Source organism: Crinia signifera, chromosome 19, assembly GCF_055691185.1.
Source record: "Crinia signifera chromosome 19, ASM5569118v1, whole genome shotgun sequence".
Classification (NCBI taxonomy): domain Eukaryota; kingdom Metazoa; phylum Chordata; class Amphibia; order Anura; family Myobatrachidae; genus Crinia; species Crinia signifera.
In genome coordinates this window covers 2109389-2137136 of record NC_139226.1, presented here as the reverse complement: position 1 = coordinate 2137136, position 27748 = coordinate 2109389, and the positions used below count along the sequence as shown (strand labels likewise).

The 27748-nt window shown below is 50.6% G+C and overlaps 1 protein-coding gene across 1 annotated transcript in view; it reads right to left on the bottom strand.

Annotated features, from left to right (window-relative positions):
* Nucleotides 1–6426: 6426 nt before the first annotated feature.
* PHC2 (polyhomeotic homolog 2) overlaps nucleotides 6427–27748 on the bottom strand; it is a 118985-nt gene continuing 97663 nt past the window's right edge. The window contains exons 14-16 of the mRNA XM_083162364.1: nucleotides 14549–14690; nucleotides 8902–9193; nucleotides 6427–8112 (exon numbers count right to left, since the gene is read on the bottom strand). Coding sequence (XP_083018490.1) covers nucleotides 7958–8112; nucleotides 8902–9193; nucleotides 14549–14690 — 589 coding nt within the window. The 3' untranslated portion in view covers nucleotides 6427–7957. The remainder of the gene's footprint in view (nucleotides 8113–8901; nucleotides 9194–14548; nucleotides 14691–27748) is intronic.

The following is a 27748-nucleotide window of genomic DNA, read 5'->3' as shown; positions in this document are numbered from 1 at the left end:
TGTATAAAACCCCCGTTCCTGACCACTTTATTTCCACGTTCCTGTATAGTCCAGTGACATCACGGCATCACACAGTCCCAGGTCACGGGGAATGAATCGCTTTACATGTGACCTCTGGGGACGGTGGCAGATGGAGAATTGGATTGTACATTCATTTTCAGATTTAGACTTTATTTCCAAATGCAACGTGTGAACTGATGCCAACTTGTGTTTTGTAGCACTGTATATATGTCACAGGCCTGGGCAATGGAAGCCAATTGACCAGCATGGTATACCAACTCATGCTCCCCTAACCCCCATCTCCATGAGGTCCGTCCTTCTTCAGTGCTGCCACCCACCTCTGCCAAGTGCACCACCTCCGAGCACAGTCTCTCCCACGCATGAGAATTGCAATCCATTCTATTAAGAACCCTGGAAATTGCATAGTGCGGGCACAGGCCGGTGTTCTGGATTTTTGATCTTCAGGTGGCAAAACCAGATGCTTTTTCTATACTAGTGCACTTGTCATAGGCTTCATTAATGCAGCCACTTGGTGAATAATCTGCATTTCCACTGCTACGTCTATGATGCCCATGACGTGTGGCTTTCCCGTTCTCTTGGTACAAAGAAACCAGTCTGACTCCTCGGTGGCTGCCTCCTTGAGCTTCAGGAGTGGATGAGCTTCAGAGAGGAGAAGGTGGTTACAGTAGTCTAGGCGGGAGAGGACGAGTGCACAGATAAGGTTGTCGATGGTCTCTGCAGAGAGAGGGTCTGATCTTGAAGATATTTTAGCGATAGAAACGGAAAGGATGAGATTTATATAGGGAAGAATCAAGGATGATACAGTAAAAAGTGATTTAGGCACATCGGCGGCAAAGGGCTTGTGACGGCAGTCATAGAGGATTTAGTCACAATTCCTAGTTGCCTTACCACATGTACATGCACACAGACATTCTAGGGATCATTTTGTTGGGAGCCAATTAACCTACCAGTATATTTTTGGATTGTGGGAGGAAACCGGAGTACCCGGAGGAAACCCACGCTAGTACGGGGAGAATATACAAACTCCGCACAGTTAGGGCCATGGTGGGAATCCAACCCATGACCTCAGTTCTGTGAGGCAGTAATGTAACCATTACACCATCCATACTGCCCCGTGTATATATAACACATGGTGGGGATAGAACCCATGACCTCAGTGCTGTGAGGCAGTAATGTAACCATTACACCATCCGTACTGCCCCGTGTATATATAACACATGGTGGGGATAGAACCCATGACCTCAGCGCTGTGAGGCAGTAATGCTAACCATTACACCGTCCGTACTGCCCCGTATATATAACACATGGTGGGGATAGAACCCATGACCTCAGTGCTGTGAGGCAGTAATGTAACCATTACACCGTTCGCACTGCCCTGTATATATAACACATGGTGGGGATAGAACCCATGACCTCAGCGCTGTAAGGCAGTAATGTAACCATTACACCATCCATACTGCCCCGTGTATATATAACACATGGTGGGGATAGAACCCATGACCTCAGTGCTGTGAGGCAGTAATGTAACCATTACACCATCCGTACTGCCCCGTGTATATATAACACATGGTGGGGATAGAACCCATGACCTCAGTGCTGTGAGGCAGTAATGTAACCATTACACCATCCGTACTGCCCCGTGTATATATAACACATGGTGGGGATAGAACCCATGACCTCAGCGCTGTGAGGCAGTAATGTAACCATTACACCATCCATACTGCCCCGTATATATAACACATGGTGGGGATAGAACCCATGACCTCAGTGCTGTGAGGCAGTAATACTAACCATTACACCATCCGTACTGCCCCGTATATATAACACATGGTGGGGATAGAACCCATGACCTCAGTGCTGTGAGGGAGTAATGTAACCATTACACCATCCATACTGCCCCGTATATATAACACATGGTGGATAGAACCCATGACCTCAGTGCTGTGAGGCAGTAATGTAACCATTACACCGTTCGCACTGCCCTGTATATATAACACATGGTGGGGATAGAACCCATGACCTCAGCGCTGTAAGGCAGTAATGTAACCATTACACCATCCATACTGCCCCGTGTATATATAACACATGGTGGGGATAGAACCCATGACCTCAGTGCTGTGAGGCAGTAATGTAACCATTACACCATCCGTACTGCCCCGTGTATATATAACACATGGTGGGGATAGAACCCATGACCTCAGCGCTGTGAGGCAGTAATGTAACCATTACACCATCCATACTGCCCCGTATATATAACACATGGTGGGGATAGAACCCATGACCTCAGTGCTGTGAGGCAGTAATACTAACCATTACACCATCCGTACTGCCCCGTATATATAACACATGGTGGGGATAGAACCCATGACCTCAGTGCTGTGAGGGAGTAATGTAACCATTACACCATCCATACTGCCCCGTATATATAACACATGGTGGGGATAGAACCCATGACCTCAGTGCTGTGAGGCAGTAATGCTAACCATTACACCATCCATACTGCCCCGTATATATAACACATGGTGGGGATAGAACCCATGACCTCAGTGCTGTGAGGCAGTAATACTAACCATTACACCATCCGTACTGCCCCGTATATATAACACATGGTGGGGATAGAACCCATGACCTCAGTGCTGTGAGGGAGTAATATAACCATTACACCATCCGTACTGCCCCGTATATATAACACATGGTGGGGATAGAACCCATGACCTCAGCGCTGTAAGGCAGTAATGTAACCATTACACCATCCATACTGCCCCGTATATATATAACACATGGTGGGGATAGAACCCATGACCTCAGTGCTGTGAGGCAGTAATGCTAACCATTACACCATCCATACTGCCCCGTATATATAACACATGGTGGGAATGGAACCCATGACCTCAGCGCTGTGAGGCAGTAATGCTAACCATTACACCGTCCGTACTGCCCCGTATATATAACACATGGTGGGGATAGAACCCATGACCTCAGGGCTGTGAGGCAGTAATGCTAACCATTACACCATCCGTACTGCCCCGTATATATAACACATGGTGGGAATAGAGCCCATGACCTCAGCGCTGTAAGGCAGTAATGTAACCATTACACCATCCATACTGCCCCGTATATATAACACATGGTGGAGATAGAACCCATGACCTCAGTGCTGTGAGACAGTAATGCTAACCAATACACCATCCGTACTGCCCCGTATATATAACACATGGTGGGGATATAACCCATGACCTCAGTGCTGTGAGGGAGTAATGCTAACCAATACACCATCCGTACTGCCCCGTATATATAACACATGGTGGGGATAGAACCCATGACCTCAGCGCTGTAAGGCAGTAATGTAACCATTACACCATCCATACTGCCCCGTATATATAACACATGGTGGGGATAGAACCCATGACCTCAGTGCTGTGAGGCAGTAATGCTAACCATTACACCATCCATACTGCCCCGTATATATAACACATGGTGGGAATGGAACCCATGACCTCAGCGCTGTGAGGCAGTAATGCTAACCATTACACCGTCCGTACTGCCCCGTATATATAACACATGGTGGGGATAGAACCCATGACCTCAGGGCTGTGAGGCAGTAATGCTAACCATTACACCATCCGTACTGCCCCGTATATATAACACATGGTGGGGATAGAACCCATGACCTCAGTGCTGTGAGGCAGTAATGTAACCATGACACCATCCGTACTGCCCGTATACATAACACATGGTGGGAATAGAGCCCATGACCTCAGCGCTGTAAGGCAGTAATGTAACCATTACACCATCCATACTGCCCCGTATATATAACACATGGTGGAGATAGAACCCATGACCTCAGTGCTGTGAGACAGTAATGCTAACCATTACACCATCCGTACTGCCCCGTATATATAACACATGGTGGAGATAGAACCCATGACCTCAGTGCTGTGAGACAGTAATGCTAACCAATACACCATCCGTACTGCCCCGTATATATAACACATGGTGGGGATATAACCCATGAGCTCAGTGCTGTGAGGCAGTAATGTAACCATTACACCATCCGTACTGCCCTGTATATATAACACATGGTGGGAATAGAACCCATGACCTCAGTGCTGTGAGGCAGTAATGCTAACCATTACACCATCCATACTGCCCCGTATATATAACACATGGTGGGGATAGAACCCATGACCTCAGCGCTGTGAGGCAGTAATGTAACCATTACACCGTCCGTGCTGCCCCGTATATGTAACACATGGTGGGGATAGAACCCATGACCTCAGTGCTGTGAGGCAGTAATGCTATAACCATTACACCGTCCGTACTGCCTGTATATATAACACATGGTGGGGATAGAACCCATGACCTCAGTGCTGTGAGGCAGTAATGCTAACCATTACACCGTCCGTACTGACCCGTATATATAACACATGGTGGTGATAGAACCCATGACCTCAGTGCTGTGAGGCAGTAATGTAACCATTACACCATCCGTACTGCCCTGTATATATAACACATGGTGGGGATAGAACCCATGACCTCAGTGCTGTGAGGCAGTAATGCTAACCATTACACTGTCCGTAATGCCCACAGAATGACACAGGATAGCGGACAGGTACTTCTTTGTCTATAGATTGTAAGCTTGTAGCAGGGCCCTCCTACCTCAAAGTCTGTCTGTTGTTACCCAGTTTGTTTTATCACTGTCTACTATTGTAAAGTGCAACGGAATCTGCTGCGCTATATAAGAAACTAAATAAGGTGGCGATTGAAATTTGGTACCAAAAGTTACATCACATGTTGGCACGTCTGGCCCTTTAAATTACAATAAGACTGATGTGGGCATCTCTATAAGCGCTGCAGTCACCTGTAACCATAGGGAGAAGAGGCACCACTGCAGCCAGTCATCGGAGAGAAGACAAACAGGGAGACCAGTGCCATCGGACATGGTAAATCAACCCTTTGCCTTCCTACGGGGAGTAGGTGATTCTTCGTATAGGAGTGATCTACAAACCACCAGCTCAGGAAGAGGAACTTGGGAGCTGCCCGTTGCAAGTTCCACCAGAAGTAGGGACATTCTGAATTCCTTGCAAGGAGCATCCCTCCAGTAATTGGTGAGGGAGCCCACTCGTAAAGACGCAATATTAGACTTACAAATGGTGACAGAATATCTGATAAAGACAGAGACTGACTCATCGCACACAAAAACAAAGGTGATAGATTTTAGGAAGGCTGATTTTGTAGAGATGGGAAACTCTGTAAGGGATTCTTTGGCAGAGTGGAAGAACTTGGAAGGAGTGCAGGATAAGTTCGGAAAAACACAAGGAAAAGGAAGCCAGAATTGTTTTGCGAAAGAAGTAGCAAGTATTGTGAAGGCAAAAAGTTGGCTTTTAGCAAATATGAGCAGATGCAGAATAATGAAGACAAATCGGTCAGACAGAAGGAGGCTGATGGTAATCAGATGTGCAAAAGCACAGGCTCAGGAGAAAATGGCCCAGTCAGTGAGTAAAGAGGTGGAAACTTCTTTTAGGTATATAAGTGAATGGAGAAACAAAAAGTGGAGTAATAAGACTAAAGGCAGAGAGTGGAAGTCTTCTTCAGGGGGACAATGTAATAGCAGATAATATTAATATTTATTTCGGCTTAGTATTCACTGCTGAAAGATAGAGATGTGCTGTTCGGGCAGTGACATGATGTGAGGAGGGGAATGGTGGCAGCAGGAAGCCACAGACTGAGAGTTATATAGTGGGAGGAGCAGGGTCCCCATCAGCACAGAGTATATCAGGAGACGAGTGATGTGTCAGTGAGGACAAGGCTGCATGTGACAGGGGCAGTGACATGATGTGAGGAGGGGAATGGGGGCAGCGGGAAGCCACAGACTGAGAGTTATATAGTGGGAGGAGCAGGGTCCCCAGCAGCACAGAGTATATCAGGAGATGAGTGATGTGTCAGTGAGGACAGGGCTGCATGTGACAGGAGCAGTTACATGATGTGAGGAGGGGAATGGGGGCAGCAGGAAGCCACAGACTGAGAGTTATATAGTGGGAGGAGCAGGGTCCCCAGCAGCACAGGGTATTTCAGGAGACGAGTGATGTGTCAGTGAGGACAAGGCTGCATGTGACAGGGGCAGTGACATGATGTGAGGAGGGTAATGGGGGCAGCAGGAAGCCACAGACTGAGAGTTATATAGTGGGAGGAGCAGGTTCCCCAGCAGCACAGAGTATATCAGGAGATGAGTGATCCAGTTGGACATTGCAGGCTTTTCCCTTCGGGTGTACTTCTGTTAGAACCGCATCATGCAATGTGATTCTGGGAACTAATATTGAACTAGAAATGCGATAAATGGGCCTGTTAGTGTCTTGCATGAGTTTTCTGAAGCAGTTATAAATATCACCACAAATAGCGTTTAGTCAACTGCAACTTTATTTATAAAATAAAGAACACTTGCAAAATGTTTTATAACCTAGCACCAATATAGCACCAGTTCACCAGTCCCCAGGGCCTAGGAAAAGTAGAGACCATCGGGAGGGTTACAGAGGTGTATTACACAGTAACTATTCCTGCGATAGTCCCAGGACCCCTCCCAGGCTGTATAGAGAAACAGGGGCTAGCAGCTTAGCCATTTACCCCTCTTCTCCTTTACAGTGCAAGTCTCAGTTTGTCTGGCACAAACATTTGATGGTGGCAAAATTCCCCAAATCCTGCGGGAATCATCTAAAAATCAGGAAAGCGGGTGCAACTGTAGTTAGCGTACTGTCCGCTGTATAGCGCTGGCCCTGAGCTGCTCGGATGCTTACAGGCTGCATTATAAACAAACGGAATTGGACCGATGTTTGGAAATGATCCCACTGATTAGTGAATCCCCACCCCCGAAGCATCTTAGGGTTCACCACTGCCGGACCACCATGGGACATTGCAGTGGTGAGAGGCAGCAGATGCTGCTTGGCTGTGTGGGGATTATACATATTATATTAGCCTCACGGTGTAGTTATCATTAGGAATTCAGGCACAGGATTCTGATCTGCCTCTATCTCTATGTGCCCCATACCTCAGACCACAATGGCTGCCTATACAACCTACAGTGGAACCCGGCCAGATCTCCTACACTGGACACAATGCAGATGATTAGGTTCTAGCATTACCCTAAGCTGCACAGGTGGCTCCAGTCCAAACCTCTGGAAGGCCTCACCAACATCAGTCATTGGGAGACACCATGGCGAGACAGACGGGCACCCTTGGGACTTGGCCAGGACTCTGCTGGAGGCACCAGATAACCTTTATTTTTCAATTTCGGGCAAGAGGTAAGAAGGCGTCTATCACCAAAGACAAGGTTTGAAGCTTAGGTGAGCAAGTGCCAAATCAGGGAGGGTCCAAGTAATAGCCGTCAGTCCATACCATGCCCATTTCATCTCCCCCATACATGTAGCATTATAGGTCACCATGATCCGTACCAACTCCACGGCCCTGACCACTACACTGGAAGGAGAACACAATGCGCTTACATTACGATGCTGCAATAAAGCCGGCATCTACGGGAGCCAGGGGGCGTGGGACGCGGCCGATATCTACGTGATCTAAACATAAAACCCATCACATACAAAATTATCTCTGCTGAAAACCACAACATCCCTTTTAAAATAGAGAATTTGGTTGTAAAAAATATAAAGAAAAGATGAAGATTCCTATAAATACTATGGTTTAGATCCCAGTCCACATATTACTGGTTACAGCATAACCCATATCCCCTCCGTAGGGGGGCAGGTGTTTAAATCCAACATACTCTGCGGGGGAAGAACAGGGGCTTCCTCGCTGCCGTCTCCTGTGGAAGCTTCTCATTGAGTGAGGTGGTGGAATGCGTCAACACAGCAAGAGGTAGTGGAACGCGGTAGCGCACCGAGGAGGTGGAGAAACAAGGCTGGAGAATCAATCTGTCCCATATTATTTAAGAGTCCTTCAGCATACTGATCCGGGCATAGATCTTGAGGGCTGGCCCCAATTTAATGTTCATGGTGCTCATAAGATGGTCTTCTTTGAGAAGAAGCAGAGCCTGTCCATCGATCTCTTGTGCTCGGAACTCCTCAGAGATCTCCTGGCAGCCTGGACAGTCAGAGAAGAAGGTATTAGGGAAGAGCGGACATAATGGAACAATGGAACAATGAGGCTCAATATGGCGTCTTACATCTTACTTGTGCCCCAGCTTCTTACCCAGAACATGTTCTATGACAACAAATCCAGTTGCATGGCTCAGACACCAATGTGTCAACAAAGAATCCTCTCCCTTACAAAAACGCCAATTGTTTTTTCCCATGGCAACTAGGATTTGGGCACAGAATAGGACAGTAAAGTGGGCACAGGAACTAATGTTATTGATTGGCATTAGAAGTAGTAGGGCATGAGTTTAACAGCATTGGTCAACAAATCAAATTTGACACTTTTTTGAACCCACACAGACTGGTCACTTACCTATCACCCACCCACAATTTGCCTTGGCCAACATTTTGGATATGAAATAAGGTAGGGCAGTAAAAGTGGGCACATGCGCCATGTTTTTGGGTGATTTTCAGTTGGTTTTGGTGTACCAAATAAACATAAAATTCTTACTCCCTGCCGACAAGTATTGTACACCGGATACGGTGCTCTTATAGGGATGAAAGGGGACAAGGCTGATTGGCTGAGAATACCAGTTCTCACACTCTCAGCCAATCAGCACTCCCACAATGTGCTAATCCTGTACCTAATGTACAGCGCCGGTCCATGGGGATTGGGATTTTCTGAAGAATCTTGGATCACTTCATGTACTAGAGAGGATCCCATCCAAGGATTTGGTAAGCCAGCCACCATAAGAGTCCGGGAGAGGCAAGTATAAATATATAGGTCATTATGCACCTGGCAGTGACCGGATGAACTGGTAGACCTCTTCCACGTTCCACTTGGTAGGGTCGCTGGGTAAGAAGGTGTGGTCATTCTCCAACAAGTCTCCACCCTGCAGGTCTGGAAGCTCTGCCTTCCGGTCATTGTGATGCTTGCGGGAGAGGGAGGAGCTGACGGAGATGGGAGACAATGGCTCCTCAAAGCTGGAATTCTCTGAGCAGCGGCTGGAGTCCTCCTGGCTGTTGCTGTGCTTTACATTGGAAGTGGTTATGGGCGCCGGGGTTAGAGGAGGAGCGGATTCAGGAGTCTGTGGAGAGAAAGACAGGTTATAAGTGGTAGAGGATCCTTAGAAATGTCCTTATAGGGGATCATTTCAGGTGCCCAACTCCAGCTATCCCAAATGATCACACAGCTGAATGCAGCAAGAGGAACTCAAATTCTCTTATTGGCCAGTTATCCGACCCAGGAACTCACAGACGCTCTTATTGGCCGGTTTTACGACCCAGGAACTCACAGACGCTCTTATTGTCTGGTTATCTGACCCAGGAACTCACAGGGATCTATGCAATAAACTTAAGGCGATGACATCTAAGGTAATAATCTCAGACATATTTCCTGTGCCACGAGCTAGCCCAGGGAGATTAGGGTGGTTAACGTGTGGCTCAAAGACTGGTGCAGGAGGGAGGGATTTGAGTTCCTAGAAAACTGGGTGGACTTCTCGGTCAGGCGCCATCTCTTTTGCCACAAAGGATTGCACCTGAACAAGGAGGGGGCAGGGGTGCTCGGGGGTAGAATGGTGGGAAGGCTTGAGGAGATTTTAAACTAGGAGGGTGGGGGGAGGGGGGGAGGGTATAGTAAGAAACCTTAAACCAATAAATGAGTGTAGAATAGAGGGCAGAGACAGCTTCATTGTGGAGGAAGCAAGGGGAAGGGAGGAAAAAGGGAACAAGGTATACGAAAGGTGTATAAGAGACACACGGCCAAGTACAAATATTGTCCATGATACGGATTTATCGTTTCAGGAACCTTCTGCGACTGTAACAGGTAACAGGACAACGGCAAAGGAAAAACCAGATCTGAAATGCCTTTATCTGAATGCTAGGAGATTAACTGGTAAAATGGGGGAACTAGAGACCCTAGTTTTGGAGGACGATTTTGACCTCATAGGTATTACTGAAACTTGGTGGGATGAATCACGTGAGTGGGAGGCTAACATAGAAGGTTATAGTCTGGTTAGAAAAAAACAGATTAGGTAGAAGGGGTGGTTTGTTCATATGTTAAACCATCCTTAAAAGCAACTAGGTCCTTAGATTTCAGAAAAGCAAACTTTGGTAAGTTTGAGGAGTCCTTAAAGCAGGGGTGGCCAAACCAGTCCTCGAGATCTACCAACGGTCCACGTTTTCCAGGTTGCCACAGCTGTAGTCATTACTAACTCACATTTTAAAACCTGCTGCATTCCTTCCTACTATAGATCCACAGGTTGCCTGGAAAACATGCACCGTTGGTAGTTCTTGAGGACAGGTTTGGACACCCCTGCCTTAAAGTATATAAACTGTATATAAACTGGAAGGATTTATTTAGAGGATACTACTAAAAGGTGGCAAATTTTATAAAAAAGAATAAATGAGGGCACTGATAAATGTACTCCTAGGGTAAATAAAAGAACAAATGTCAAAAGGAAACCGATGTGGCTTAACAGCAAAGTCAAATGTGAAATAGCTACCCTGGTACTAGAAGGGAAAAGAGAAAGCGGAACTATTCAATTACATTTTTGCTTTGGTATTTACAAGGGAAGAATCTTCAGAAGATCTCCCACAGATTTAGGGGGGTATGCAATCTTCTGCCACTATTCCCGACGGGGAAAATAGTGGCGGGGCCCTATTCAATGCTGTCTTTACCAACAGCATTGAAGAGGGATCATGGCAGAATGAGCCCGAATTTAGAAGCTGTGGGGCCCGTTCCACCGATAACGGCCGTAGATTGTCGCAATCCTGGCTGTAGAACGACAATCCACTCCCATTTTTGCGGACAAGCCCCCTTTTCACAGATCGGCAGGTGGAACATTAAATCTCGCCTGCCGATTTGCTATCGGACAAACTGCAAACGGGCCCGGATCACAGCTGTCGGGAGGGATCGACAGCCTTGATCAGGGATTGCATAACCCCCCCTAAATGCTCGACTCTGGATGGCTCCCAAGTGAGTGAGGAAATGGTCAAAAATAGATTACAGAACCTATATAGTAACAATAGTAACAAATAGTAAACAGTAACAAATCTCCTGGCCCGGCTGAAATACACCCTAGGATACTAAAAGAATTGAGTTCTGTCATAGCACTACCATTATATCTGATATTCGGGGAATCAATAATCTCGGGGACGGTACCAAGGGACTGGCACATAGCTAACGTAGAACCAGTATGGAAGAAAGGTAGTAAAACTAACCCTGAAAATTATAGACCAGTCAGCCATACATCCATTGTGGGGAAAATATTACAAGGAATAATAAGAGATAGTATCCAATATTTCTTAGAATTTCTTAGAACAGGAGAAAGTGATAATTAAGGCTCAGCATGGGTTCGTCAAAAATAGATCATGTCAGACTAATTTAATTAGCTTCTATGAGGAAGTCAGTAGGGGGCTGGACTTAGGGAAATCTGTTGATATAATACTGCTTGATTTCGCTAAAGCTTTTGACACAGTGCCTCATAGGTTATTAATGAAACTAGGTAATTTAGGGATAGGAGATACAATTTGTAATTGTATTAAAAACTGGTTGCACAATCTGGGACAGAGAGTGGTGGTAAATGGCACACATTCCAGCTGGGGTAAGGTCCAAAGTGGAGTCCCGCAAGGTTTAATATTGGGATTGGGACCCACCTTGTTTAATATATTCATTAATGATATTGGAAGTGACATAGTGAGTAAAATTGCAATATTTGCAGATGACAAGAAAGAGGATGTGGCTACACTACAAAGTGACTTAATTAAACTGGAAAGGTGGAAAATGCAGTTTAACGTTGATAAACGTAAAGTAATTCATTATGGGAACAATAATGACCAAGCTACTTATAGGCTAAATGGAGTTATTATAGGGAATTCTGCAGTAGAGAAGGACTTGGGGGTCATCATACAGATGGAGTAGGTCTCATCCTGGCAGGGGATGGCACTGGCGTCGCCAGCCGCCATCCCCCGCCAGCGCCATGGCGATGGCGAGAAGGGGACGAGCGCGCACGAGAGGCGCGCGCGTCCCCTTCCGATGGCGCTTCCATCCGTTCCCCCGGGTCCCCGCCGGCTTGCCGGCGGTAACCCAGGGTCCCCGCCGCCTGCCCGCACCCCCCCCTAACCCTGTCCGTCTCCCTGAGGCGGAGACGGACAGGGTTTCCATCGCACTGGCGACGGAGACTGAGACGCGCGTGCGACGCACGCGCGTCTCAGTATATTCGCTGGCGAGGCTGCTGGCGGGTCGCCAAAGGGGACATCCTGGCGACCCGCCAGCAAGGATGGGAACTACCCCATCTGTAGATTAAAAATTGGGTAATAGTGCACACTGCTCAAGTGCAGCAGCAAAAGCAAACCGGACACTGGCATGCATTATAAGGGGCATGGATTCAAGGGATGCCAATGTGATAGTGCCTCTTTACAAGGCTTTGGTGAGACCACACTTGGAATATTGTGTTCAGTTCTGGGCACCGCACCTTAAAAAGGGGATGCAGTTAATATCCCGGCGGTCGGGATCCCGGCGTTCAGAATCCCGACGCCGGAATCCCGACCGCCGAAATACCGACACATTCTCCCTCCGTGGGTGTCCACGAGAATAAATTAGTGTGCCGAGCGTAGCGAGGCACCGTGCCCGCTGCGTGGCGAGCGCAGCGAGCCCGCAAGGGGGGGCGATCCACGTCCCCCCCTTGTCGGCATTTCGGCTGTCGGGATTCCGGCGTCGGGATTCTGAACGCCGGGATCCCGACCGCCGGGATTCAATACTGAATCCCTTAAAAAGGACATAAATGAATTGGAACAGGTACAGAGAAGGGCGACTAAGCCAGTAACAGGTCTTAAATCACTAGAATACAAAGATAGGTTATACCAGGCTGAATATGTTCTCACTGGAGAAACGGAGGCTGAGAGGTGATATGATTAGTATGCAACTACTGTTAATGAATTTATATCAAAACTGGATACATTATTGGCCACTAAGGGAACCCTGCAGATATGACTTACTCACGTCAGTAGTTACAGGTCAGATAGGTTGGACTCGATGGACTAATGTATTTTATCAGCTTTAATTACTATGTTACAGACACTCTTATTGGTCGGTTATTCGAACCAGGAACTCACAGATGCTTTCATTGGCCTCCTGCTCCTGCCCAGCCATGCTCTGCACCCTTCCCCCTTCATCTATGCTCTGCACCTTTCACCTCTCCCCTTTCACCTCCCTCTTCATCTATGCTCTGCACCCTTCCCGCCCCTCATCCATGCTCTGCACCCTTCATCTATGCTCTGCACCCTTCCCGCCCCTCATCCATGCTCTGCACCCTTCATCTATGCTCTGCACCCTTCCCGCCCCTCATCCATGCTCTGCACCCTTCCCGCCCCTCATCCATGCTCTGCACCCTTCCCCCTTCATCTATGCTCTGCACCCTTCCTGCCCCCTTCATCCATGCTCTGCACCCTTCCTGCCCCCCTCATCCATGCTCTGCAACCTTTCCACCCCCCCTCATTCATGCTCTGCACCCTTCACCTCTCCTTTCATCTGTACTCTTCCCACTCCCCCTCATCCATGCTCTGCACCCTTCCCGCCCCCCCTTTATTAATGCTCTGCACCCTTCCTGCCCCCCTTCATCCATGCTCTGCACCCTTCTCGCCCCCCCTCATCCATGCTCTGCACTCTTCCTGCCCCCACTCATCCATGCTCCACACCCCCCCCCCCACTCATCCATGCTCTGGACTCTTCACCTTCCACTTTATCCATGTTCTGCACCTTTCCCTTCATCCTTGCTCAGCACCCTTCTCCTCCCCCCTCATCCACCCTCTGCACCCTTCCCGCCCCCCTCATCCTTGCTCTGGACTCTTCACCTCCCACTTTATCCATGCTCTGCACCCTTCCCCTCCCCCTTCATCCATACTCTGCACCCTTCCCCTCCCCCTTCATCCATGCTCTGCACCCTTCCCCTCCCCCTTCATCCATGCTCTGCACCCTTCCCCTCCCCCTTCATCCATGCTCCGCACCCCACCCACTCATCCATGCTCCACACCCTTCCCTTCCCCTTTCATCCACACTCTGCAACATTCCCCTCCCCCTTCATCCACGCTCTGCACCCTTCCCCCTTCATCCACTCTCCGCAACCTTCCCTTTCCTCTTCATCCACGCTCGGCAACCTTCCCCTCCCCCTTCCTCCATGCTCTGCACCCCTCCCCTCCCCCTTCCTCCATGCTCTGCACCCCTCCCCTCCCCCTTACTCCATGCTCTGCACCCTTTCCCTCCCCCTTCATCCATGCTCTGCATTTCCCCCCCCCCCCTTCATCCATGCTCTGCATTTTCCCCTCCCTCTTCATCCATGCTCTAAACTCTGCCTCTCCCTTTGTAAATGTGGACCCTATTTCACCCTTTACTATTGGACCAGATTATCTCAGGGTACTGTACAGAAAGAGACCTCATCTGGTACCTGCTTTATGGAGTCTGCTCCAGGATTTTGTAGGCCGCCCTTTCGTGATCTCCGCTGCACATGTTTAGGACCTCCGGCTTTCTGTAGCTTGCTGCGATCGGGGTGGAAAAGTCCGACGCGTTTGGTGCATCCCACATTATACCTGCGGCACAATTACACAATGGTTAATATAGGAACAAAGAACAAAGATGTAATTTTATAAAACTAATACAGAACTATAGACAAAGGTAGTAGATTTATCTATGTACTATCAGAAGTAACCCACTATGAAGTCCAACACTCAGATCTACAGTGCTGCTTGTGACCCTCCAAAACTTTCTACATTTCTGCTGGAATGTGGCCCAAAACTACCTCAGGTTATCACACAAGTCTAAATGTAGATACAAAAACTAAAAATCAAACAACTGAGACCAAAAAAATAGATGTTCTCATTATTTTATTGAGGAAAAGGATCCAATATGGCACGTGTGAGGGACAGAAGTGTGGGCACCTTAGGCTTAGCAGATATTGTGAAGGTGACAGAGTCAGATTTGGTCATTCTATGGGATACCAACCAGGTGTGAGGAAACAACCGTCTTTATAGAAGAGCAGGGTTCTATCACAGTCTGATAGTCACATGTTTGTGGAAGTATCATTCCAGGAACAAAATAGATGTCTGAGGACCTCTGAAGAAGAATTGTTGATGCTGGTTACACAACCATCTATGAAGAGTTTGTACTCCACCAATCAACAGAGCAAATTCCAGACCATTCTTATCCTCCCAACAAGACCACGCCAAGAGCAAGGTCTAATAGTTCCCAAGGTCACAGAAGAACCAAAGATACCCTCTAAGCAACTGAAGGCCTTCTCACATTAGCAAATGTTCATGAGTCCACCATCAAGAGGACACTGAACAACCATGGTGTGCATGGCAGGGATACAAGGAGAAAGACTCTGTTCTCCAAACAGAATGATCTCCAATGTGCTAAAGATCACTTGGACGAATTATATTGGAACAATGTTTTGTGGATAGAGGAGACCTCAATAAAGCTTTTTGGTATAAATAAGAAATATCGCATTTGGAGAACAGAGGACACTCCATTCCAGCATAGAACCCTCATATCTCCCCCCCCCCCCCTACCCCTGTGATACACAGAGGTTGAATCATGGTCTGGGCCTGTTTTGCTGTAGCTTGTCCAGGAAGGCTTGCCATCATTGATGCGACAATGAATTCTGAATTATAACATAATATTCTAAAGGAAAAGGTTAGAACCCTGAGCCAGGAGAACGTGGGTCATCCAGTAAGACATTGACCCAAGGAACACAATTCATATGGGACAAGAAGGTTACAGAGAGTTTAGGAATAACCATGTTACAGTCCTGACCTTAGTCCAATGGAAATGTCCTGGAAGGACCTGAGATGAGTAGCTCACGGGAGGTATCCCACCAACATAGACGGTAGGTATATGGAGGAACGGGGTTATATTCCTCCAAGCTGATGTTCAGGACTAATAACCAATTACCAGAAATGTTTCAATGCCGTTATTGCGGCAGTAGGGGTCACACGGGATACAAAATGACAAAGTGTCACAGACTTTTGCCACCCACAGATAGATCATAGCCTATTCTATGACAAAGGATGAGAAGGTTCCAGTTATTTGTCTCATTTGGTTGATTTGGTTCTGTATCTACTTTTAGGACTTGTGTGAGAACTGGACTCACACGCAGCTGAAGTGCTCACTCACTGACCGGAATTTAGTCATACAGGTCTGTCTGACACTAGCCTTCCTGTACACTGTGCCCACCCTGGAGGCTCCGCCCGGTGGGCGCCAGGCCCTGTGTGTGCTCCATCAGGTGGTCGCCAGGCTCCCCATGTGCTCCGCCAGGTGGGTGCCCGCCTCCCCATGTGCCCTGCCACGTGGGCGTCCAGGTCTCCGTGTGCTCCGCCAGGTGGGTGCCAGGCTCTCCGTGTGCTCCGCCAGGTGGGTGCCAGGCTCTCCGTGTTTTTTGCCAGGTGGGCGCAAGACTCCTCGTGCTCTGCCAGGTGGGCACCAGGCTCTCTGTGTGCTCTGCCAGGTGGGCACCAGGCTCCCCATGTGCTCTGCCAGGTGGGCGCCAGGCTCCCCGTGTGCTCCGGGCATAATCCAGAGTGATCTCCCGATATAGAAATAGGGACCCCAATACTGGGAGAAGCTGGGACACATGGTTCCTGGGCTGACACATGTATTCCCCAAAATGTACTAATAGCAGTTATTATATCTGGTTACTGGGGAATCCAGAGTGACCGCCAAACTCTCGCCACCCCATACGCTGTGCAGGATGTGACTTCACAGCGGGTGTAATGGACAACCAATCCAGTGACAGCTATATATCTATATACCTCCTTCCATTATGTGGCGAGTGCCAGCTGCTACCAGAAGTAGGTGCCCCCGGGAGTACACACCTGTAACACAATGTGCCCCGTACACCTGCCCCTGTCCTGTGTCAGGTGCCCCCGGGTGTACACACCTGTAACACATTGTGCCCCGTACACCTGCCCCTGTCCTGTGTCAGGTGCCCCCGGGTGTACACACCTGTAACACAATGTGCCCCGTACACCAGCCCCTGTCCTGTGTCAGGTGCCCCCCGGGTGTACACACCTGTAACACAATGTGCCCCGTACACCTGCCCCTGTCCTGTGTCAGGTGCCCCCGGGTGTACACACCTGTAACACATTGTGCCCCGTACACCTGCCCCTGTCCTGTGTCAGGTGCCCCCGGGTGTACACACCTGTAACATAATGTGCCCCATACACCTGCCCCTGTCCTGTGTCAGGTGCCCCCGGGTGTACACACCTGTAACACAATGTGCCCCGTACACCTGCCCCTGTCCTGTGTCAGGTGCCCTCGGGAGTACACACCTGTAACACATTGTGCCCCGTACACCTGTCCCTGTCCTGTGTTAGGTGCCCCCGGGTGTACACACCTGTAACACATTGTGCCCCGTACACCTGCCCCTGTCCTGTGTCAGGTGCCCCCGGGTGTACACACCTGTAACACAATGTGCCCCGTACACCTGCCCCTGTCCTGTGTCAGGTGCCCTCGGGAGTACACACCTGTAACACATTGTGCCCCGTACACCTGTCCCTGTCCTGTGTTAGGTGCCCCCGGGTGTACACACCTGTAACACAATGTTCCCAGTACACCTGCCCCTGTCCTGTGTCAGGTGCCCCCGGGAGTACACACCTGTAACACAATGTGCCCCGTACACCTGCCCCTGTCCTGTGTCAGGTGCCCCCGGGTGTACACACCTGTAACACAATGTGCCCCATACACCTGTCCCTGTCCTGTGTCAGGTGCCCCCAGGTGTACACACCTGTAACACAATGTGCCCCGTACACCTGCCCCTGTCCTGTGTCAGGTGCCCCCGGGTGTACACACCTGTAACACAATGTGCCCCGTACACCTGCCCCTGTCCTGTGTCAGGTGCCCCCGGGTGTACACACCTGTAACACAATGTGCCCCATACACCTGCCCCTGTCCTGTGTCAGGTGCCCCCGGGTGTACACACCTGTAACACATTGTGCCCCGTACACCTGCCCCTGTCCTGTGTCAGGTGCCCCCGGGTGTACACACCTGTAACACAATGTGCCCCGTACACCAGCCCCTGTCCTGTGTCAGGTGCCCCCGGGAGTACACACCTGTAACACAATGTGCCCCGTACACCTGCCCCTGTCCTGTGTCAGGTGCCCCCGGGTGTACACACCTGTAACACAATGTGCCCCGTACACCTGCCCCTGTCCTGTGTCAGGTGCCCCCGGATGTACACACCAGTAACACAATGTGCCCCGTACACCTGCCCCTGTCCTGTGTCAGGTGCCCCCGGGTGTACACACCTGTAACACAATGTGCCCCGTACACCTGCCCCTGTCCTGTGTCAGGTGCCCTCGGGAGTACACACCTGTAACACAATGTGCCCCATACACCTGTCCCTGTCCTGTGTCAGGTGCCCCCTGGGTGTACACACCTGTAACACAATGTGCCCCGTACACCTGTCCCTGTCCTGTGTCAGGTGCCCCCGGATGTACATACCTGTAACACAATGTGCCCCGTACACCTGCCCCTGTCCTGTGTCAGGTGCCCCCGGGTGTACACACCTGTAACACAATGTGCCCCGTACACCTGCCCCTGTCCTGTGTCATGTGCCCCCGGGTGTACACACCAGTAACACAATGTCCCCAGTACACCTGCCCCTGTCCTGTGTCAGGTGCCCCCGGGTGTACACACCTGCAATACAATGTGCCCCGTACACCTGCCCCTGTCCTGTGTCAGGTGCCCCCGGGTGTACACACCTGTAACACAATGTGCCCCGTACACCTGCCCCTGTCCTGTGTCAGGTGCCCCCGGGTGTACACACCTGTAACACAATGTGCCCCATACACCTGTCCCTGTCCTGTGTCAGGTGCCCTCGGGAGTACACACCTGTAACACAATGTGCCCCGTACACCTGTCCTGTGTCAGCTGCCCCCAGGAGCACACACCTGTAACACATTGTTCCCCGTACACCTGCCCCTGTCCTGTGTCAGGTGCCCCCGGTTGTACACACCTGTAACACAATGTGCCCCGTACACCTGTCCCTATCCTGTGTCAGGTGCCCCCGGATGTACACACCTGTAACACAATGTGCCCCGTACACCTGCCCCTGTCCTGTGTCAGGTGCCCCCGGGTGTACACACCTGTAACACAATGTGCACCATACACCTGCATCAGTTCTGTCACAAACCGTGGGTCTCAGCCCCGTCTGAGACCACGTCCATTACCTTCCCGGTGGTCAGCGGTGAGAGTAAGGCCTCTGGTAGCTGTCAGCGCCTGGCGAGATGTCCCATGTTTGGCTGGTGTTGACCCGTGCAATCGACATGCCGGCACGCTGGAGCCCGCGCGTCATGGGCGCCGCCATGACACATGCGCTCAGCTGACCAGAGGGTCCAATCCCGCGGTCCAGCCAGGGTGACCTCTGACCCACACACCTGCACACCTCTCAGGTGTACTCACTCTTTCCCTGGACTGATTGGTGCTGCTGACGCTAACCAATCAGTGCGCAGCAAGGGGGATATATTCCGGCTTCTAACTCACAGTCATCGCCTTGAATATGTGTTCATCTGACCTCAGTCCCTCCTGTGTTCAGCTGTTTCCAAAGGCTCCTGGTTATCCGGTCTCCCCGTGTACCTCTCGCAGTTTCCTGCATACTACCTGGTTTGTCATCTCCAGAAGACTCCTGCCATTCCACTCTGCAGTCGAGTATTACTCCTGTTACCATCTTTACCTGGCATACCATCTCCAGAAGCCTCCTGCAAAATAACCATCGTGCAGTTGAATGATCTCATCGACCCTGCTGTCGACATCAGTGTTGACACTTTCACACTGTGCCCTCCAGAGACTATTCCAATTCCCAGTGTCTCCAATATCACTACCACTCTCCGCCTACGTCCAGAGGACCAGGGCAGAGGGCCGCGACCTGCCTGTCAGACGCAGCGAAGTCCATATCCCCTTGCGGGGGTCTCTGGTGAATACCGCTGGCAGGTTAGACTCCGCGCCTCTGTTTCTGGTTTCAGCCAACACTCTGGTACGCAAGGCAGTGCCTCTGTGCATGTCATTCATCAGGCCTCCGGCCTTCCGCTACACAGCGCCCTCCACTGGTTCACCACGGTCAGGGTCGGGAACACAGCAGACCCAGAACCTGACAGTATATTCAAGGCCGATGGACTCGGCCCAAGACCCAAGTGTGGGACCAGCGGTTCTTCAAAATGTTGCTGCCAGAATGGAGACCCAAGAAGCTACTCAGCAGCAGGTGATTAAATTCTTACAAGATGTATCCAGTCGGTTGGACACCCTGCAACAGTCCCTGTCGACTTCTGTGTCAACCACTACCGTAAGATCAGCAACACCAGCTTTATCATCCCGTCTCCACCTGCCAGCACCCACCAAATACGATGGTGACCCCAAGACCTGCAGAGGGTTTATCAACCAGTGCCAAATTCAGTTCGAATTGGTTCCTCATAACTTTCCTACGGCCAGAATTAAAATCGCATACATGGTGTCATTATTAACTGGCTCGGCCCTGAAGTGGGTATCACCCTTATGGGAAAAAGCAGATCCTCTGCTGACAGACTATGACCAATTCCTCCTGACCTTCCGCCGCATATTCGACTTGCCAGGTCGACCCGTGTCAGCAGCTACCGACATCCTCCAGGTTAAGCAAGGGTCCCGCCCCATGGGGCAGTATGTAATCCACTTTCAAACTCTCGCGTCTGAATTACAGTGGAACAATGAAGCCCTGACAGCTGCCTTCTGGTTAGGAGTTTCTGACCGGATCAAAGATGAGCTGGCATCTCGCGACCTTCCTACCCCCTTGGAAGATCTCATATCTCTATGTGTCAAGATTGATCTACGTCTTCGTGAGAGAGGACTAGAAAAACACAAGAAGTTAATTCCCAAAGTTTCTCCCAAGATTCGTTCTGAGTCTCCTACGCGTGAAGAACCAATGCAAGTGGGTAGATCACGACTGACTCCCGAAGAACGCACCCGTAGGCAGCGCAATCGCTTGTGCATATATTGTGCTGCTCCTAGCCATTTCATTAACAATTGTCCCGAGCGTTCGGGAAACGACCGGGCCTAACCTGCAAGGGAGGAGTCAGGTTGGGTCAAGTGGCAAAATCTCCTCCAGAATATGACTTTGTCTTACCCGTATCTTTGGATACCCCTACTGGTACCCATTCCAGTACCGCCCTGGCAGACTCCGGCTCGGCCGGGAACTTTATTTCTCAAGACCTGGTTACTAAACTGAAGATTCCAATGGAACCATTAGTTCAACACTTAGCTGTGACAGCAGTTGACGGCAGCAGAATCCCAGGCAGTGAGGTTCGCTTCTGTACCAGTCTCCTCACCCTCAGAGTCGGCATGCTGCACCAGGAACAGATCAAATTTCTCGTTATTCCCAAATCTTCTTATGAAATCGTCCTTGGTCTTCCCTGGTTTCGTCTTCATAACCCAAACATCAATTGGAAGACGCTACAGATCGAGCAATGGAGTTCTCATTGCCAACAGCAGTGTATCAAGTCAGTGGTGCCCACTCGTTCAGCCAATGTAAAAATTCTTCCTGGCCTCCCTGAAGTCTATAGTGAATTTGCTGATGTGTTCTGCGAGCAGTCCGCTGATACTCTTCCTCCTCATCGTGATTGGGACTGTAAAATTGACCTTCTCTCAGAGAAATTCCCCCCTAAAGGTCGAACTTACCCATTGTCCGTTCCTGAGACACAATCCATGTCGGCATACATACAAGAGAATCTTCAGAAAGGCTTCATCCGGCGCTCAAGTTCACCAGCAGGCGCAGGTTTCTTTTTTGTAAAGAAAAAAGATGGAGGCCTCCGTCCGTGCATCGACTACCGGGGTTTAAACAGTATCACAGTCAAGAACAGTTACCCCCTTCCTCTTATTACAGAACTTTTTGACCGAGTGCGAGGTGCCCAAGTCTTCACCAAATTGGATCTCCGTGGGGCATACAACTTAATAAGAATCCGTGAAGGTGACGAGTGGAAGACCGCATTTAACACCCGGGATGGTCATTACGAGTACCTGGTAATGCCTTTCGGTCTTTGTAATGCCCCAGCAGTATTCCAGCAATTTGTAAACGAGGTCTTTAGGGACATGCTCTACGTTTGCCTTGTGGTATACCTCGATGACATCCTCATTTTTTCAAAAGACTTATCCTCTCATCGAACTCAGGTCAAGGAAGTATTGTCTCGTCTTCGCAGAAACAAACTGTATGGCAAAATCTCCAAATGTACTTTCGAAGTCCCTTCTGTGCCCTTCCTCGGATACATCATTTCTGGGTTCGACCTACGTATGGATCCAGAGAAGTTAGAGGCTATTAATGGGTGGTCACAACCCACTTCCCTCAAAGCAGTCCAACGCTTCATAGGGTTTTCCAACTACTACAGGAAATTCATTCGAGGCTTCTCCACGCTGATTGCACCCATCACCGCACTCACAAAAAAAGGGGCTAATCCAGCCAACTGGCCCTCAGAAGCCATCGCAGCCTTCCAGTTTTTAAAACAAGCTTTTGTCACTGCTCCTATCCTGTCCCAGCCTGATGTCGACAAACCCTTTTTTCTTGAGGTAGATGCCTCTCACATAGGAGTCGGTGCTGTACTATCTCAAAAGAACAGTGATGAAAAACTCCACCCCTGTGGGTTCTTCTCTCGCAAGTTTCTTCCAGCAGAAAGAAATTACTCCATTGGAGACCAAGAATTACTGGCCATCAAATTAGCTCTCGAAGAATGGAGATATCTTTTAGAAGGTGCTAAGTTTCCCGTGACGATCTTCACAGATCATAAAAACCTCCTGTACCTCCAGTCTGCCCAGTGTATGAACCCCCGACAGGCTCGTTGGTCCTTGTTTTTCTCTCGTTTTTCTTTCAAACTGTTATACCGTCCTGGCACTCAGAATGTGAAAGCGGATGCCTTATCACGTTCCATGCAAGAAGATTCTGACCTACAGGAAAATCGGCCCATTCTGGACCCCATCGCCTTTGCTCCCACTCAGGTGTCGCCTGTGCCTCCTCCTGGTAAAATCTTCGTTCCCACTGAATTACGTCAGAAGCTTCTTTCCTGGGCTCACAAGTCATTATTCTCTGGGCATCCTGGCGCTCAAGGGACATTAAAAATTCTTCAGAGATCCTATTGGTGGCCACAGATTGGCAAAGAAGTGAAGGAGTTCGTGGCATCATGTCCAGAATGTGCACAGCACAAAGTATCCCGACAAGCCCCAGCCGGCCAGCTCCATCCTCTGTCCGTTCCATCTCGTCCCTGGACTCACATCTCAATGGACTTTATCTGTGACTTACCCAAATCCCAAGAGTACAACACCATATGGGTAATAGTTGACAGGTTTTCCAAGATGGCCCGATTCATCCCATTACCCGGCCTACCGTCCGCTCCCACTCTGGCTCAGCTGTTTGTACAGCATATCTTTAGAAGTCATGGCTTGCCTAGCGAAATTGTGTCCGATCGGGGGGTACAATTTGTGGCACGGTTCTGGAGAGCTCTGTCTCATGCATTCCAAATCAAATTAAAGTTTTCTTCAGGCTATCATCCCCAATCCAACGGTCAGACAGAAAGGGTGAACCAAGATCTGGAAACCTTCCTTCGTCTTTATATATCATCCTCGCAAGATGACTGGTCGAGACTCCTCCCGTGGGCAGAATTTGCTCATAATTTCAGGTACCACATAACCACTGGTCATTCCCCTTTCTTTATAGTCTATGGACAAAACCCCCGGGCCCCCAATTTTGAAATGTTACCAGCGATAGAGGTACCTGCAGCCGCAGCAGCCATTAACCATTTCTCTCAAATCTGGCGAGAGGTTCATTCCAACATCACGAAAGCCTCAACAAGGTATAAATTCTTTGCAGATCGCAAGAGAAGAGCTGTTCCTGAGTTGCACCCAGGAGATAGAGTGTGGCTTTCCACACGGAATCTCAGACTGAGAGTTCCCTCTATGAAATTTGCTCCCAGATTCATTGGTCCCTATACGGTTCTACAAAGGATCAATCCTGTCGCATACAAACTGAAGTTGCCCAAATCTTTACGCATCCCCAACTCATTTCACATCTCTTTGTTACGTCCTCTCATCCTGAATCGCTTCCATACTTCCTCACCCTCACTACCCAAAGTTCAAACCAGCAGGGGAGTAGAATTCGAGATTAATAAAATTGTTGATTCTCGTCGGAGGTATGGGCATCTCCAATATCTCATTGATTGGAGAGGATATGGTCCTGAGGAGAGGAGTTGGGCAGATGCAGAAGATGTACATGCCCCCCGACTAATCAAAGTATTTCACGAAGAGAACCCGTCCAAGCCTAAAGGGTGTTCGGTGCCCACCCTAAAAGGGGGGGGTACTGTCACAAACCGTGGGTCTCAGCCCCGTCTGAGACCACGTCCATTACCTTCCCGGTGGTCAGCGGTGAGAGTAAGGCCTCTGGTAGCTGTCAGCGCCTGGCGAGATGTCCCATGTTTGGCTGGTGTTGACCCGTGCAATCGACATGCCGGCACGCTGGAGCCCGCGCGTCATGGGCGCCGCCATGACACATGCGCTCAGCTGACCAGAGGGTCCAATCCCGCGGTCCAGCCAGGGTGACCTCTGACCCACACACCTGCACACCTCTCAGGTGTACTCACTCTTTCCCTGGACTGATTGGTGCTGCTGACGCTAACCAATCAGTGCGCAGCAAGGGGGATATATTCCGGCTTCTAACTCACAGTCATCGCCTTGAATATGTGTTCATCTGACCTCAGTCCCTCCTGTGTTCAGCTGTTTCCAAAGGCTCCTGGTTATCCGGTCTCCCCGTGTACCTCTCGCAGTTTCCTGCATACTACCTGGTTTGTCATCTCCAGAAGACTCCTGCCATTCCACTCTGCAGTCGAGTATTACTCCTGTTACCATCTTTACCTGGCATACCATCTCCAGAAGCCTCCTGCAAAATAACCATCGTGCAGTTGAATGATCTCATCGACCCTGCTGTCGACATCAGTGTTGACACTTTCACACTGTACCCTCCAGAGACTATTCCAATTCCCAGTGTCTCCAATATCACTACCACTCTCCGCCTACGTCCAGAGGACCAGGGCAGAGGGCCGCGACCTGCCTGTCAGACGCAGCGAAGTCCATATCCCCTTGCGGGGGTCTCTGGTGAATACCGCTGGCAGGTTAGACTCCGCGCCTCTGTTTCTGGTTTCAGCCAACACTCTGGTACGCAAGGCAGTGCCTCTGTGCATGTCATTCATCAGGCCTCCGGCCTTCCGCTACACAGCGCCCTCCACTGGTTCACCACGGTCAGGGTCGGGAACACAGCAGACCCAGAACCTGACAAGTTCGGTGTCAGGTGCCCCCGGGTGTACACACCTGTAACACAATGTGCCCCGTACACCTGTCGCTGTCCTGTGTCAGGTGCCCCCAGGAGTACACACCTGTAACACAATGTGCCCCGTACACCTGCCCCTGTCCTGTGTCAGGTGCCCCCAGGAGTACACACCTGTAACACAATGAGCCCCGTACACCTGCCCCTGTCCTGTGTCAGGTGCCCCTGGGAGTACACACCTGTAACACAATGTGCCCCGTACACCTGCCCCTGTCCTGTGTCAGGTGCCCCCAGGAGTACACACCTGTAACACAATGTTCCCAGTACACCTGCCCCTGTCCTGTGTCAGGTGCCCCCGGGTGTACACACCTGTAACACAATGTGCCCCGTACACCTGTCCTGTGTCAGGTGCCCCCCGGGTGTACACACCTGTAACACATTGTGCCCCGTACACCTGTCCCTGTCCTGTGTCAGGTGCCCCCGGGTGTACACACCTGTAACACAATGTGCCCCGTACACCTGCCCCTGTCCTGTGTCAGGTGCCCCTGTGAGTACACACCTGTAACACAATGTGCCCTGTACACCTGCCCCTGTCCTGTGTCAGGTGCCCCCGGGTGTACACACCTGTAACACAATGTGCCCCGTACACCTGTCCTGTGTCAGGTGCCCCCCGGGTGTACACACCTGCAATACAATGTGCCCCATACACCTGTCCCTGTCCTGTGTCAGGTGCCCCCGGGTGTACACACCTGTAACACAATGTGCCCCGTACACCTGCCCCTGTCCTGTGTCAGGTGCCCCTGTGAGTACACACCTGTAACACAATGTGCCCTGTACACCTGCCCCTGTCCTGTGTTAGGTGCCCCCGGGTGTACACACCTGTAACACAATGAGCCCCGTACACCTGCCCCTGTCCTGTGTCAGGTGCCCCTGGGAGTACACACCTGTAACACAATGTGCCCCGTACACCTGCCCCTGTCCTGTGTCAGGTGCCCCCAGGAGTACACACCTGCAATACAATGTGCCCCATACACCTGCCCCTGTCCTGTGTCAGGTGCCCCCGGGTGTACACACCTGTAACACAATGTGCCCCGTACACCTGCCCCTGTCCTGTGTCAGGTGCCCCCGGGTGTACACACCTGTAACACAATGTTCCCAGTACACCTGCCCCTGTCCTGTGTCAGGTGCCCCCGGGTGTACACACCTGTAACACAATGTGCCCCATACACCTGCCCCTGTCCTGTGTCAGGTGCCCCCGGGTGTACACACCTGTAACACAATGTGCCCCGTACACCTGCCCCTGTCCTGTGTCAGGTGCCCCCGGGTGTACACACCTGTAACACAATGTGCCCCGTACACCTGTCCCTGTCCTGTGTCAGCTGCCCCCAGGAGCACACACCTGTAACACATTGTGCCCCGTACACCTGCCCCTGTCCTGTGTCAGGTGCCCCCGGGAGTACACACCTGTAACACAATGTTCCCAGTACACCTGCCCCTGTCCTGTGTCAGGTGCCCCCGGGTGTACACACCTGCAATACAATGTGCCCCATACACCTGCCCCTGTCCTGTGTCAGGTGCCCTCGGGAGTACACACCTGTAACACAAAGGTGCCCCGTACACCTGTCCTGTGTCAGCTGCCCCCAGGAGCACACACCTGTAACACATTGTGCCCCGTACACCTGCCCCTGTCCTGTGTCAGGTGCCCCCGGGTGTACACACCTGTAACACAATGTGCCCCGTACACCTGTCCCTATCCTGTGTCAGGTGCCCCCGGATGTACACACCTGTAACACAATGTGACCCGTACACCTGCCCCTATCCTGTGTCAGGTGCCCACGGGTGTACACACCTGTAACACAATGTGCCCCGTACACCTGCCCCTGTCCTGTGTCAGGTGCCCCCGGATGTACACACCTGTAACACAATGTGCCCTGTACACCTGCCCCTGTCCTGTGTTAGGTGCCCCCGGGAGTACACACCTGTAACACAATGTTCCCAGTACACCTGCCCCTGTCCTGTGTCAGGTGCCCCCGGGTGTATACACCTGTAACACATTGTGCCCCGTACACCTGCCCCTGTCCTGTGTCAGGTGCCCCCGGGTGTACACACCTGTAACACAATGTGCCCCGTACACCTGCCTCAGTCCGGTGTCAGGTGCCTCCGGGTGTACACACCTGTAACACAATGTGCCCCGTACACCTGTCCCTGTCCTGTGTCAGGTGCCCCCTGGGTGTACACACCTGTAACACAATGTGCCCCGTACACCTGCCCCTGTCCTGTGTCAGGTGCCTCCGGGTGTACACACCTGTAACACAATGTGCCCCGTAC